Source organism: Struthio camelus, chromosome 4 (assembly GCF_040807025.1).
Source record: "Struthio camelus isolate bStrCam1 chromosome 4, bStrCam1.hap1, whole genome shotgun sequence".
Lineage (NCBI taxonomy): Eukaryota > Metazoa > Chordata > Aves > Struthioniformes > Struthionidae > Struthio > Struthio camelus.
The window spans coordinates 69712031-69724534 of record NC_090945.1 but is presented as its reverse complement, the minus strand read 5'-3'; the positions used below and the strand labels follow the sequence as shown (position 1 = coordinate 69724534).

Genomic DNA, 12504 nt, shown 5'->3' with positions numbered 1-12504 from the left:
CCTGGCCACATTGCAGGTTGTCTCCTTGGAATCTCTTCAGGCATGTTATTGTACTGAATGATGAGGTTTCCATGAAGTCGCCTGTGTTAATCAGTAGATGTCTCTGCTGTGGATATGGCTTCATTGGTATCTGTTAGTACCAGAAAAACATGGACAAACTGGAGCAAGTTCAGTGGAAGGTCAGGGTCTGGAGTGCTTCCTTTTGATGCGAAGCTGGGGGAGTGAGGCTTCTTCCGCTTGGAGAAGAGGTGACTTCTGGGAGACCTAATCGCAGCTCCTAGTTCCTACGACAAGGTAGGTGTTTTGAGGAGATGGAGCCAGGCTTCTCACAGTGGCACAGAGTGGGAGGACAAGAGGCAGTGGGCTTGAAACAACAGGGGGTCAGATTGGTTATAAGGAGAAACTAGCACCAGAACAGGTTGCCTGGAGAGGTTGTGCAGTTCCTGACTTACGAGGTTTTCAAGACTCAACTGGTTCAAGCCCTGAGCAATCTCATCTGACCTCATAGCTGGCCCTGCTTTGGGCAGGATGTTGGGCTACAGCTCTCCAGAGGTCTCTTGCAACCTGAGTTTTCCTGTGATCCTGTTTCAGGCTGGAAGCATGACCAGGAACTGACAGGTGATTTCCATCTGGTCTCTGCCCCCCAAGCTGAGAAGGGTTTTCAGTGCAAGGGAAAATACAGGGTATGCTCTTGCAAAATTACGTCCTCTTTTGAGAAGAGATGACTGCTAAATTACAAGGTAGCATGATTTCATGCATGTGAAAAATGCAACAAAGTGGATTATTGGCAATAATCAAGGTTTAAATGTATGCAGTTGAGTTTCTGAGAGGTCCCGTACAATTTTAATTGGGTACATTCAAAGGAGATAAGGAGCCGAATCCAGAAGTAGCTTACTACCTGGAGGTAAAAGATTTAGTATACTATTTATAGCTAAAATGTTACTGATTTTTATTTACTTTATTCTGTAGAGCACCTATTCTGTAGGTATCTGTTAGAGATACCTAACTTCCTGCCTGCTCAATTAAGGAGTCAAGTTTTATTCCTAAAATATGCTAATTGGCATGAAAGACCACAGTGTCTTTGTCCCTCTGAACGAATTACTGTGCATTCTCTTTGCTGGCTAAACACAAGAGGGTATTGCCTTTGGCGTTTTTGGATGCTAGTTTTGTTTTAGGAGGGCACTGTCTTGATATGTAAAGGCTTTTGTAGGGTTTTTCTTCTGTACCTTCTTACAACTATTTTTCATGTGGAGCAATGGGAGTGACCTGTCCGGAATGTCTTGAGTGCATGAGCAAAACCGGACCTGGACTAGAGAACTTCACACGTTAAAGAGTTACAAACTAGCAGTGGTCTCTTGTTGTCAGACCTAACGATCTACCAACATTTATTTATTCCCTCATGGTCTTTGTTTCTTAACACCAGTTTTAGGATTGTTATTGTTTGTTGCCTAATCAAACACTTTTCAGACAACAAACTCAGTATTTTCCTCTTTGTAAGAGTCTCCTTCAGCTGGCTGCTATTGAAAGATGAATGGCAAGTGCTGTGCCAATAATATAGTGGTTTTTGAGAAGAGACACCCCTGTAATGAAAAAGCTGTGCTATGTGCTCAGTCTTTGTTTGACATGGAGAAAAGCCTCATGGCATCTCCTTGAGACACGCGGATGAGGACACAGGCCTCATTAGTTCTGCTGCTTATAGGTTTGTTTTTATGACCCTTTTTGGCTAGCCCAGATTACTTCTTTATTGTGCTTTGGTGATGTTCCACTTCAGTGCCTGTCCCCCAGGAAAGTTTAATTCTCTTTTTGACTTCCCCATAGAATCCAAACATATTAAATAAATTAAATACATAAAGACCATCTAGACAGTATGGCTTGATGATGAGTGTTTATTATGTAATCTTGTTCTGCGCTGTCTGACATTTCAATGACTTAATATCCTTGTGGGAACTTGTCAGACTTACCTGAATTCACAGGAATCTTAATACCGGATTGTATCTGCAACTAACAAACTTTTATAAGGAAGAATCGCATCTTCATTTTTGTTAAATAAGACAATTTTTAAGTGAATACTCAAACCCCTTGTTATATAGAATACAATGTCTTCCAAGGAAACTTTCTTCTGGAAAATTGGCTCTTGGCAAGTAAAGGATATACAATTTAGTGAACTAAGGAATCTCTACACTAGCTGTTGAATGCATGACTCCAGAAAAGAGCAATATATAGTACAGTTTTATTCTAACATTTTTTGTTATAGCTCTAGTAATAATAAAGTTTTGATGAAGTACACTAACCTTGCTAAAGCTGATTTAGACTTGAAATGTCTATGATGTAGTCAACTACAACCATTTACTTTTTCTGATTAGATTTTATAATTTTGATGTTTACATTAAATTTCCAAAGTACAAGAGAAAAATGAAATAGGAAGAGCGTTTACATCCATTTTAATTGGTGGCAGGCATAAACGTATAAAAACAAAAGGGGAAGAAAGACCATTTAGCAGAAACCTTAAAAACTGCAGATTTGTTGAATGACAATCTTTTGAGAGATTCTCCTGCAGAGGCCTTTCATTTAGACATTATAGTCATTAAACACTGGCCCACAAAAGTTCTTAAGATAATTGAAGATGATAGCATACTGCAGAAATAAATGGTTGTTCAATACTCTTCAAACTGTTTTTTGAAGGAGATCTCCGTAGATAATTTACCTTCTCTTTTTACTGCTTTGCTTCGAGGTAGTCAATCTCCACCTGCTACAGATTTATTTGAATTGTTATTACCATAAATCTTTACATAGTGACCTATGCCACAAATTACATAATATATTAACTTTCGTGCACAAAAATAAAACTGGGAAATAATAAAGAGCATAGAAAAATCACAATACTATTAGAGGGGAGCATCTGATTCTGATATAAATTTGTACTGCAAAAATTCCATGATGGTCAACTGTGAAACTTCATATTTTAAAAAAAGAAATAGTACATCAAAATGAGTAATGCTAGTAGTAATATAAAGCCAAATCACACAAGATCATTTCAAGATCAATGTAATAAATGCTCATTATTCAGCAGAAAAAAAAATCAAGAACAATGTACAAAATAATAGTGCAAGAACAGCTGCAATCTATTTGTTCTCATCAGTTTTGAGATTTTGGTTAAAAACTTTACAGCTGGCAAGAGATGCTGCTGCAAAACTCAGATTCCACTCAGTGGGCTGATTAAGGCACATCTTTATGGACTTCAAATGTTCATTTTCTGTGTTCATGTCTACTGGACTCTGCGGCTCAGAGACTTTCACTTGTAGTGTGCTGTAAGAGAAGAAGTGGGTAAGGGAAAAGAAAGAGAAGAATTTTAGTACCCTTATATATGTGTGTTTTTATATATATATATATATATATATATGTAATCTCTCTCCCCAACAGCATACTGATAAGAGGCAGGATGAGGTGGTGGTAGATCATATATATAGATTTCTTATTACTGTATGTTCTGGAATCACCAGCTGAGATCAGGACCTGACTGCACCAGGCTGTCTGCAATGTGAACATAGACAGGGCTAGTTTATGTGTAGGAGTAGCTAGAGTCCTGTTAATTTGTTGGCTGTGTTAGTATAAGTCTCCTGCTAGCAGTGTTGCTTTGCACAGGAACACTAGTGTTCTGCAGGCTGGCTAAATCATGCCAAAGTGATAGGAATTGATTAACGTGAACCCCAGAGCAGAAACTGAGGAAGAACACCTCCCCTCCCCCCAACTTACTGGTAAATTAATACAGCCATAAAAGACTGTATCTAGACAGTTTTTAGTTTGTTTCAAATCTAGGAAAATAAGTCATAACGGAGGGAAAAGAAAACAGCCCTTATGGGGATCACTGAGCAAACTAGGACGTAAATGTGGACTGATTCACACTTATTACCAAATAAAGTATGTAATTGTACACACTTGGAAGACAAAACAAAAGAGCTCGGAATATTGTCCGGTCACTTAAGCTATTTCCAAGCTATTTAATGTCTTTCTCTCTGCCTACCATGTGCAGACCTCTATAGCTGTCCTAGCTGCAATTCAGTCTCTCGGCATCCTTTTCAAAGGTTTCAAGAGCTGCCAGAATGGTTCAGGTTGGAAATATTTCTCATTACTCATACTAAAAATGAAAGCCTATGTATTACAGTTAAGGTTGGGAAGTGATGTTTGTGCTATAAAATACCTGTACACAAAGTTTCTGCTATTAAAGGGATCTTAAAGCAGCATGACTATGTTTTAATGGCTTTTACTTGCTGAATTTCAGGAAAACAAAGTCTGCCACGTGACCTAAGCACAAATTATCGAGGATCGAGTCTGCTCAAGTATAATGTTAACTTTAATTATTTAACTATATGCACTTAAGTAATCTTGTTGTATATATGAAGACCTATGCAAATGTGCTTGTAACATATGTAAACAGTCTAACTGAGGACATTTAGCTACTTAAGGAATTTATAAGACTATGACCTAGAACAGCATTACTTTGTATTACTCAAATACTACTGACTGATTTTGACTAAACTTTCTCCTACTTCATAGCAAGAGGGAAAGGCAGCTTGTGCAAGTTAAAGTGACAGTTCATCAGTGTTTTTCACATATTGTCAGCAGCATGATTTTTACGCTTTTAAATTTTTGTGTAAGCTATCTAAAATGACAAGTGCCTTTTTAACGTATTAGTGAAACAGGCAAGACGCTTCTCATTTACTAACTGCAGCTCCTAACCCTCAATAATTGAGATGATCCCTAATGCCCCCTCTAATCTCTATTTACTTGTGACCTCATTCTTCTGCTTCTATCCTTTGTCTTTGCACCCTTTTCCCTTACTGCTTTTTCTGATTTTTCACTCTTTTTGTGTTGCTCTAGTCTTTTCCTTGTAGGAAACATGATTACATTGAGTGCAGGTGTAGGTGGCAGAGAGAAGATTGTACTCAGCAAGGTTAATTTCTTCAATTTATAACCTCTTCAGATTTGAACCTGTGCTCTCAATTGCTGTGAGAAAAGTTGAAACCTTTTTCAAGTGGTTTGTTCCCCTCCTGACTATGGGATTAAGTTTATACAAGACGGTATGGGCTGACTTCTGAAGTCTTGCTGCTTTCTTCACCCCTACTGTTTATATAATTCCCATGCTTTTCCACTTAGCAAAACTTGAACTCTTAGCAGTGAACAGAAATAATCAATAGCCAAATGAAGCGGTAGTGCCTGTGTGCTTTTTCTGTGATCTATAAGGAACATAAGGCCTTAGGAGTCTAGACTACAGGAAGTTTCAGACTATGAAGAGTGTATGCAGAGTGACTTTAAAGAACAATCTTTCTACTTTCTTAAAGCAGTAGATGTGCAAGCCTTGATTAATGTTGGGCAAATGCTAGACAGAAAAAGCTCAAGGTTCAGGCTTCTCACGTGATCTGGCATGTTACTTTAATATATAAACTAGAAAACATAGTAAGCAGGTATAGCCTATTCTCCAACCACCACTACTAGCAATAACAGACTGTATACTAGGATCGGTATAATTCTGAAAAGATTTCCTTATTGTTAGGTTGGACTGCAAATCAAAATACAAAGTGCTATAATATTGTCAGACCATGATATACAAGTTGGCCTCTGTAATCATTTCCCTCTCCAAGGAACTGTCGTCGTATTTATCAAGTAATGTCCACAACACCTACAGCTATGCCAAATGCCTTGCTTATGTTACAGAGACATAAAAGCCCAAAGTAAACGTGAGTCACTGCCTGGCAACAACACTCTGGTCCATTCAACGGGGCTATGTCCCATTCTGTCCCTCAAACAAACTCCACATGTTTCATTCTGAATGTGTGTGTTGCCCAGTAAATCTTAAATTGCTTTGAAGCAGTTGAGCTCTTATTTCTTAGGAAGTGTTTTCACATTCCATTGACTGAGAAGCGGCAAAGCTGACTCTGTTCCTGTGAGCTAACTACTTTTATTTCTCTGGAGGCTAGGAATTGTTTATACTTTTATGGATTCACGTCTGACTGAGAAATCAAACTCTGGGAGAAAGCTATGATGACTGACTGGCTGCTTTTAACAAACAGCTGAAAGCAACAATTTGAAAGCCTAAGACTGACACTGATCAGGCTGACACAATGTTCCAAGATTACTGTATGCTTTAAATTCTAGTTTTTGTACAAATTTCTGTATAAGGTGTAAGAAGCAGGAGTGAACTTGCAAAACTAGAGCCAAAAATATATGCTGGCAATTGTTATGCAGTAATCTACCTTTTGCAGATGAAGTCTTGGAAACAAGAGTCTGGTATTTCAAGAGCATGTTAAAAAATATACAAACAAAAAACCTCAGGGGTAAGAAGAAGTAAAATTAACATCTTTTTTCACTTCTCCAATATGGGTAACATCAACCTAAAAAGTTTAAGTATTTTAGGAACTTTTACCATGACACAAAGTGGGAAGAAATAAGGTTAGAGATCTGCATTAATATATTTAACCAAGAACATAGTTTTTCATCCCACTTTTGTTTCTCCTTCATCCACAGTGATTTTATTTTTTAGTTGTTGATGTAGTAAAAGGTATTTCCTAAAGCAATGAAAAATGGCATATTTAAATAGTATTGTTAAAGTAGATAATGTCATTAGGTGTGTAACTAACACAGAAGTAGTTGAATTTTCCTAGCTAGTTCTATCACTAGAGTGAGTCTATTCTAAATTTTATGCTGTTCTCTGTTTGAAAGGTGCACTGTATGATGTTAAGCATTCCAAGTAAAAGAAAGAAGTACTTTGTCCAGCAGTCCTTCCACCAGGAGGAAAACTGCTGGTTACACCATGATGCTACCAGAAGCAATGATGTGGCGTACTTTGGCAGCATTAGGAATTGGGCTAGACAGTATCTCCTCCCTGCATCCTCCTAGAGCTCGCTGCTGGTAAGAGGATGGAGCTCCCTTTGACTTTCCAGACAATAGGCACTTACTGATCTTACACGACAGCCTCTAAACTTGTTTAAAAAAATTGCCCGTTCTGAAGCCATCTGTTTAATATTACAGTAGTTAGCTATTTCATTTTTATTCACTTGAGACTGATGCAGTTAATTAGTTTGAGCGCATGTGATTTTTGGAAGTCAGACACAGGGGCTTCCATAACATAGCACTTGAATTTCAGCCATGACATATTCCATAGATCTGCTTTTACTAGTGGATTTGAGGACAGTTCAATAGGGTTAAAAGCCCAATGAAAAAAAGAAGAAAACATGCTTTAGTTCATCATACAAAGAAATAGTGTTTAAAAAAATAGTAATTCTTGAAACTTCAGATATGTTTCTTCTCTTTTTTAATTACACTGTCCTAGCCTTCTGACTACCCTGGGACTGCTGGTAACACTTACTGCAGAAACATTTCCTAATCAGCTGTTTAATTTTAAAGAGATTTCATATTTCAGAGGGTAAAGTAACTGGATTATAGCATTGTTGTCTCTCAAAAGGTCAAAGTTAAAAACATTATGTGTGTATATGCGTGTAATAACTGTTCCCTTTCTTTTGATCTAAAATAACACTTTTTAAAAATTGTGCATTTCTGCACTGCCTTAGCGTGTACTGTAGCATTGCTTTGTATGAGCACCACGTTCTGTCTTACAAAGTTTTTGGCTCAGCAGCGTGTGCATGTGTGTGTATGAGGAAGCGGGAAAGGAGGAGGAGCAGGGAAAGAAAATATCTAAATAGCTTTCATCTTGTCTCTGCTTCTTAGAAAGGCCTCTGCCTCTTACTCTGCTAGCAGCAGCTGTCATTGCCCACTCTGTCCTTACTATTTAGCCTCGGTCCTGTTGGCTGGGAAGTTGTTCAAGCTGTTTTTGAACCCACTGACACCATTTGTCTCCTGTGACACCATGTCCTGTGACAGCTCCAGACATTCACAATCTGCTGTGTGAAAAGGTCCCTTCCTTTATCTATTTCCTATTAGTTTCAGTGAGTGTCCCTACACTAAGTATTGTGAGATCCGGAAAATAAGTATTCTTCCATCACCCCGTTCACCATTTGCACCTCAAAGATAACTTTAAAAGGCCAGGACTATTCATTTTGGAGAGAAGACTAAAGGCTGATTTATTTAGTTTTGCTTAGTAAGAGAGCTGCTCCAGCCCTGTAATCATTTTAGTTGCCCAACTCTAACTCAGCTCTGTTTCTTCATGAGGTGCAAACCCAACTGCACAGAGTACTGAGGACGTGGATGCAACAAGGATTCATACAGTGACAAAAAAAGACACACACTGTCTTGTCAATACAATGTCATGATGCCTCATGTTTTGCTAGCTTTCTCTGGCAGCTGCTGTACATGAAGCCAGTGATTCTAGAAAATTGTCAGTGATGACTTCAAGATCTGTTTCTTGAATTGTGAGCCTCAATTCCCAAATCAGCGTTACTGAATCATCTCTGAATTCGTTATCTTTCAACTGTGTCAGAAAAAGAGCAATGACCTATGTTATTCAAACAAATGATAGCAGCCAATTGAGAATAAGCCTGATGGACTCTAAGGTCTTATCTGGTCTCCCTGGGCTAAGCAGACACCCTACACGTGATTAAGTCACCGGGCTGCTGCAAGCCAAAAGGATCCCCTCACCCTACTAAAAGCCACGCCTACAATTAAAGCAAAAGGAATTAAATAGCAAGGTCTTTGAATTTAATCTTCTACTAAAATAGGCAACAAGGGGACTTTCCAGGCTCCTAAGATTTTAATAACCCAATTCTTTTCCATATTTCCATTTAAAACTACTTGAATACAAGTATTTCCTTCTGAATTTTTTCTTTTATTACTTTAGTTTTATCCAAATCAAGTTGTTATAATAATAGAAATAGTGATCTTTAATAGTAGGAAGTGAGAGGAAATAATAGGCTGCCAAGCACAACAAGAAAATAATGTTCTTTGAGCCTCTTGTTTTTTGCATAGTTTGGAACTGCATTCCTCAAGAGGAATAGATACCTAGTGCATAAAAATGACAAAGTTAAAGTCTGGCTAGCTCAAGTGCATACAACTGCTGAGTCAGCCCTCTCTCTCTCTCTCTCTCTCTCTCTCTCTCTCTCTCTGAATTGATATGGTCACAAAAAAGTAGGCAAATGGATTGTTTATTATCTGTTAGGCAACTCCCAAGTATTTACAGTCAGAGAGATTACCATCAAATACTGTGCAGTTGTATGCTGTAAAGTGACTATGAAAAATGTCATTATAGGGTTATATTCTTCTAAACCGTTTTCAACCCTCATTTGATAGCTTAAATAAAAAAAAAAAAAAAAAACTCTCTTCCAGCTAGCTGAGCTAGGTCAAACTGTTGTTTTCCTCCTGTCTGACAATAAAAATTCTGCAAACTGAACTTGTTAAACAATACCATTGATGATGTGCAAATTTTTTTTAGCCTGGAAAACATAACTGCAGTTTTGAAAAAATATAACAGCAGTTGTGATATATAGCACTGTTTCGAAGCTTTTACGGAGAGGCTTCAAAATTACTGTGTAGAAACAGTAAAACTCTAGTACTATAAAAAATTCTCTGTACAAACTACTCAAACATTTCTCACACATTTCTCATAAAATATATACAGGTTAAAATATACAATGACTATAGAAGCCTCAGCATATTTTCATACAGAGATTGATTCAGTAATGCAACACGCATTGGCAATAAGGTAAGCCAAACAGGAACAAACAGATTCATAACCTCCAAAATTTAAACCTATCTTTCCAGAATGCCAAAATGCAAAAAAAAAAAAAAAAGCAAGCTACAAAAAAATCTTTTTGTGTCTCATTTCCATTTTCAATTAGATTCTCAGTGTAATTCAAGGTAATATTTTTCACATGAGTGGATGGAACTGTATTTGGGAACCTAAGAGCGAGAAAGAAGTGCCCTGGAAATAGATGGCATTCTCAACTAGATCAAAGGGAGTTAAGGAGATAGATAGCAATATCCAGGGAGGCTTTTAAAAGTTAGAGATAAGACTTAGGTTTAACACAGTTGAAGTACTAAGAAAAATAAAACCATAAACAGGACAGAGAAATAAGACAGGAGGTGAACTGAGTGGAGACGAAAAGACATGATGAAAAGTCAGAATCAGTCATAGTACCAGACCAAAATTATGATGGAAGTTTCTTTTGCTCGGAAAACACATTTAACTCGGAAAAGTTTTCTTGGAATAAAAGAGTGGGGAAAGAACAAGAGGTTGGATAAAAAGAAAGTTAATAAGAATATAGAACATAATTATAAGAGGCTAAGAGGGACTTGCTGAGCACTGTCATATCAGTAAAAGAAGACCGCTCTTTCCTGAAGGCCTACATTGAAATAGCCACTCATTGTTCAAGCTTCTAGTTAAACTTGTTCAAGCTTTTTGTTAAACTAACAGAGACAAAGTTATATAGCAGTGCATGTATGCCGCACCTTTTATATCACTATCAAGTCCATCGTCAAAGAAATCATCACAATAATAAGATCAAACAGCACACATGATGCATTTTCAAATAAAAGTTTGGCAAGGGGAACGCAACATAGTTTCAGAGTGCACTTTCAGAAATAACATTGTTTCCTCCTCAAAACCAGTCAGCTATAGAAAATTGTCTCCCTCCCTTAAACATGACAGATTTTAGCCAACTTAAAATGTTTACATTATAACTTCAAAGCAAAAATCTGGAACTGAAATCAGTATTTACCAAAAAAAAAAAAAAAAAAAAAAAAGAACACAAAACTGTTAGACTTGCATAGCCATGGAAGAATGGAACTCCATCCTGCTCGGTCTCCCAAAACACAGGACAGATTTAAATGTTGTCAGGTTTGAGGATAGTTAAAGTTGAGGATAGTTTAAGTTACAATTATTTAAAGCAGCCTGATTTAGAAAGTTATTTAGAACTGATAGGTATTTTTCTAAAAAATTACTATGCTTTGTGGTCATATATATTACAGCATAGTCTATAGAAGGCACAGTACTCTTGAAGAATAAATGAACACTATTAATGTGAGCTGTCACTGAAATGGGTATGAAGAAGTGATACAATTTTAGGGGATAATAATTTATTAGTGATAACAGTATTTAACCTGTTAAGGGAAAAATAACTCTAGGAACTCTTAATCTTTCATAGCATACAATCGTCGAAGATCTTAGAAACAAGTCAGCTAGTAAACTAACAGTTGAAAGAAGCATCATTAGTTTTATGATAGACATAATTAATTCTTAGCATCTAGGCACTGCAGTGAAACAAATCTTTGCCTCTGATCATCCGTTCCATGAAAAAATGACCAATTTCTATGCATTGCTGGAATTTAGAATCAATTGGAATCAATTTTTATTATTGTTATTCTACTTATTCATAATTAAAAATAGGTTTGAATTAGCTAAAAGAGGCTAAGGTTCAGACCGAAGTAGGCTGGTACAGACCGTTCTCAGAGAAACAGGCCACCACCACCTCAACACTATGATGAATGCAACCATGTAAATCTTGTTATTTGAACTGGTCCCTCCTTGATTCATAATTGCTTTTGTGAGGTCAAAAAACAATTATGTTATGGAGGGAGCTCGTCTCCAAAATATGAGAAGACAATCCCTGTGTGGCTTGTAAGCCACCAGACTTCTGAATTAAAAAAGGTCAAATAATAATTTGAAAATGAGTTATTTAATTTTCTGTCATTTCTACTATTTAACTATAACATAAACACAGCCAACAGATAGTAAACTGACAAATATGAAAAATTTCATACACAAAAGAAGGATTTCTTCAAATTCACACATATCTAGAACTTTAGACTAGGAAGTGTATGCCTAAAAGCAGAGATAGAAAGGAGCAAGTGGCAGTAAGGAGAGGATGGGGAGTGGATAAGCTGGCACAATCATTGACATAAATGTTTGTGAAACTACTGTCTAAATATAATCTGTAGTAAGAAATGCAAAGCTGAATGCAAAGAGAAGTCAGGTGAATTCAACTGTTGAAAGAACACATCAAACAATAGAATAATCTGCCAGATGATTGATTGACAAAAAACAAGCATACAGAATACAGAAAACAAGCCTAAGTCTCCATAAAGTATCAAGTTTCTCCCTAGACATATATTTATATCCTCTTAAACTTAAAGCAATAGACACCTAGTACCATTATTTGAACTCCAAAGATCATGGGCGAATAATCTAAGTAGCATTTGCTGATGTCTAGAATATGAGAAATCAGTGTCAGAAAAAGGTCCTCTTCCTTCAGCAATGAAAAATGAAAATAGAAATACAAGTTGCTACACCTGTTCCACAAGAAGAGAATCTGTAACTTTTCATGAGAAAGGGGTCAGAAAGAGCAACTTTCCTAGAATTTTAAACTTTCCAGAGCTGTAGACCTGAAAGCATGGAATTAGGCATACAAAGTCCATTTACACCTCTGGCTTTTGGAAAAGAAAGACCTGCATCTTGGTATCTTAGGAAAAACATGAAGGTTAAATGATCTTCAATAAGAAGAAAGGGTTTAAAAAGCAGGCGTGACTGTTTAGAAAAACTTATTCATACCTGGATTTGAG

The 12504-nt window shown here is 37.0% G+C and overlaps 1 protein-coding gene across 2 annotated transcripts in view; it reads right to left on the bottom strand.

Annotated features, from left to right (window-relative positions):
- Nucleotides 1-1869: 1869 nt before the first annotated feature.
- The window catches only part of LCORL (ligand dependent nuclear receptor corepressor like), an 89290-nt gene continuing 78655 nt past the window's right edge, over nucleotides 1870-12504 (bottom strand). The window contains exon 8 of one of the 2 annotated variants that reach the window (XM_068943290.1): nucleotides 1870-3306. In XM_068943290.1, coding sequence (XP_068799391.1) covers nucleotides 3293-3306 — 14 coding nt within the window. In that variant the 3' untranslated portion in view covers nucleotides 1870-3292. The remainder of the gene's footprint in view (nucleotides 3307-12504) is intronic. The other variant, XM_068943291.1, reaches the window with a different exon arrangement.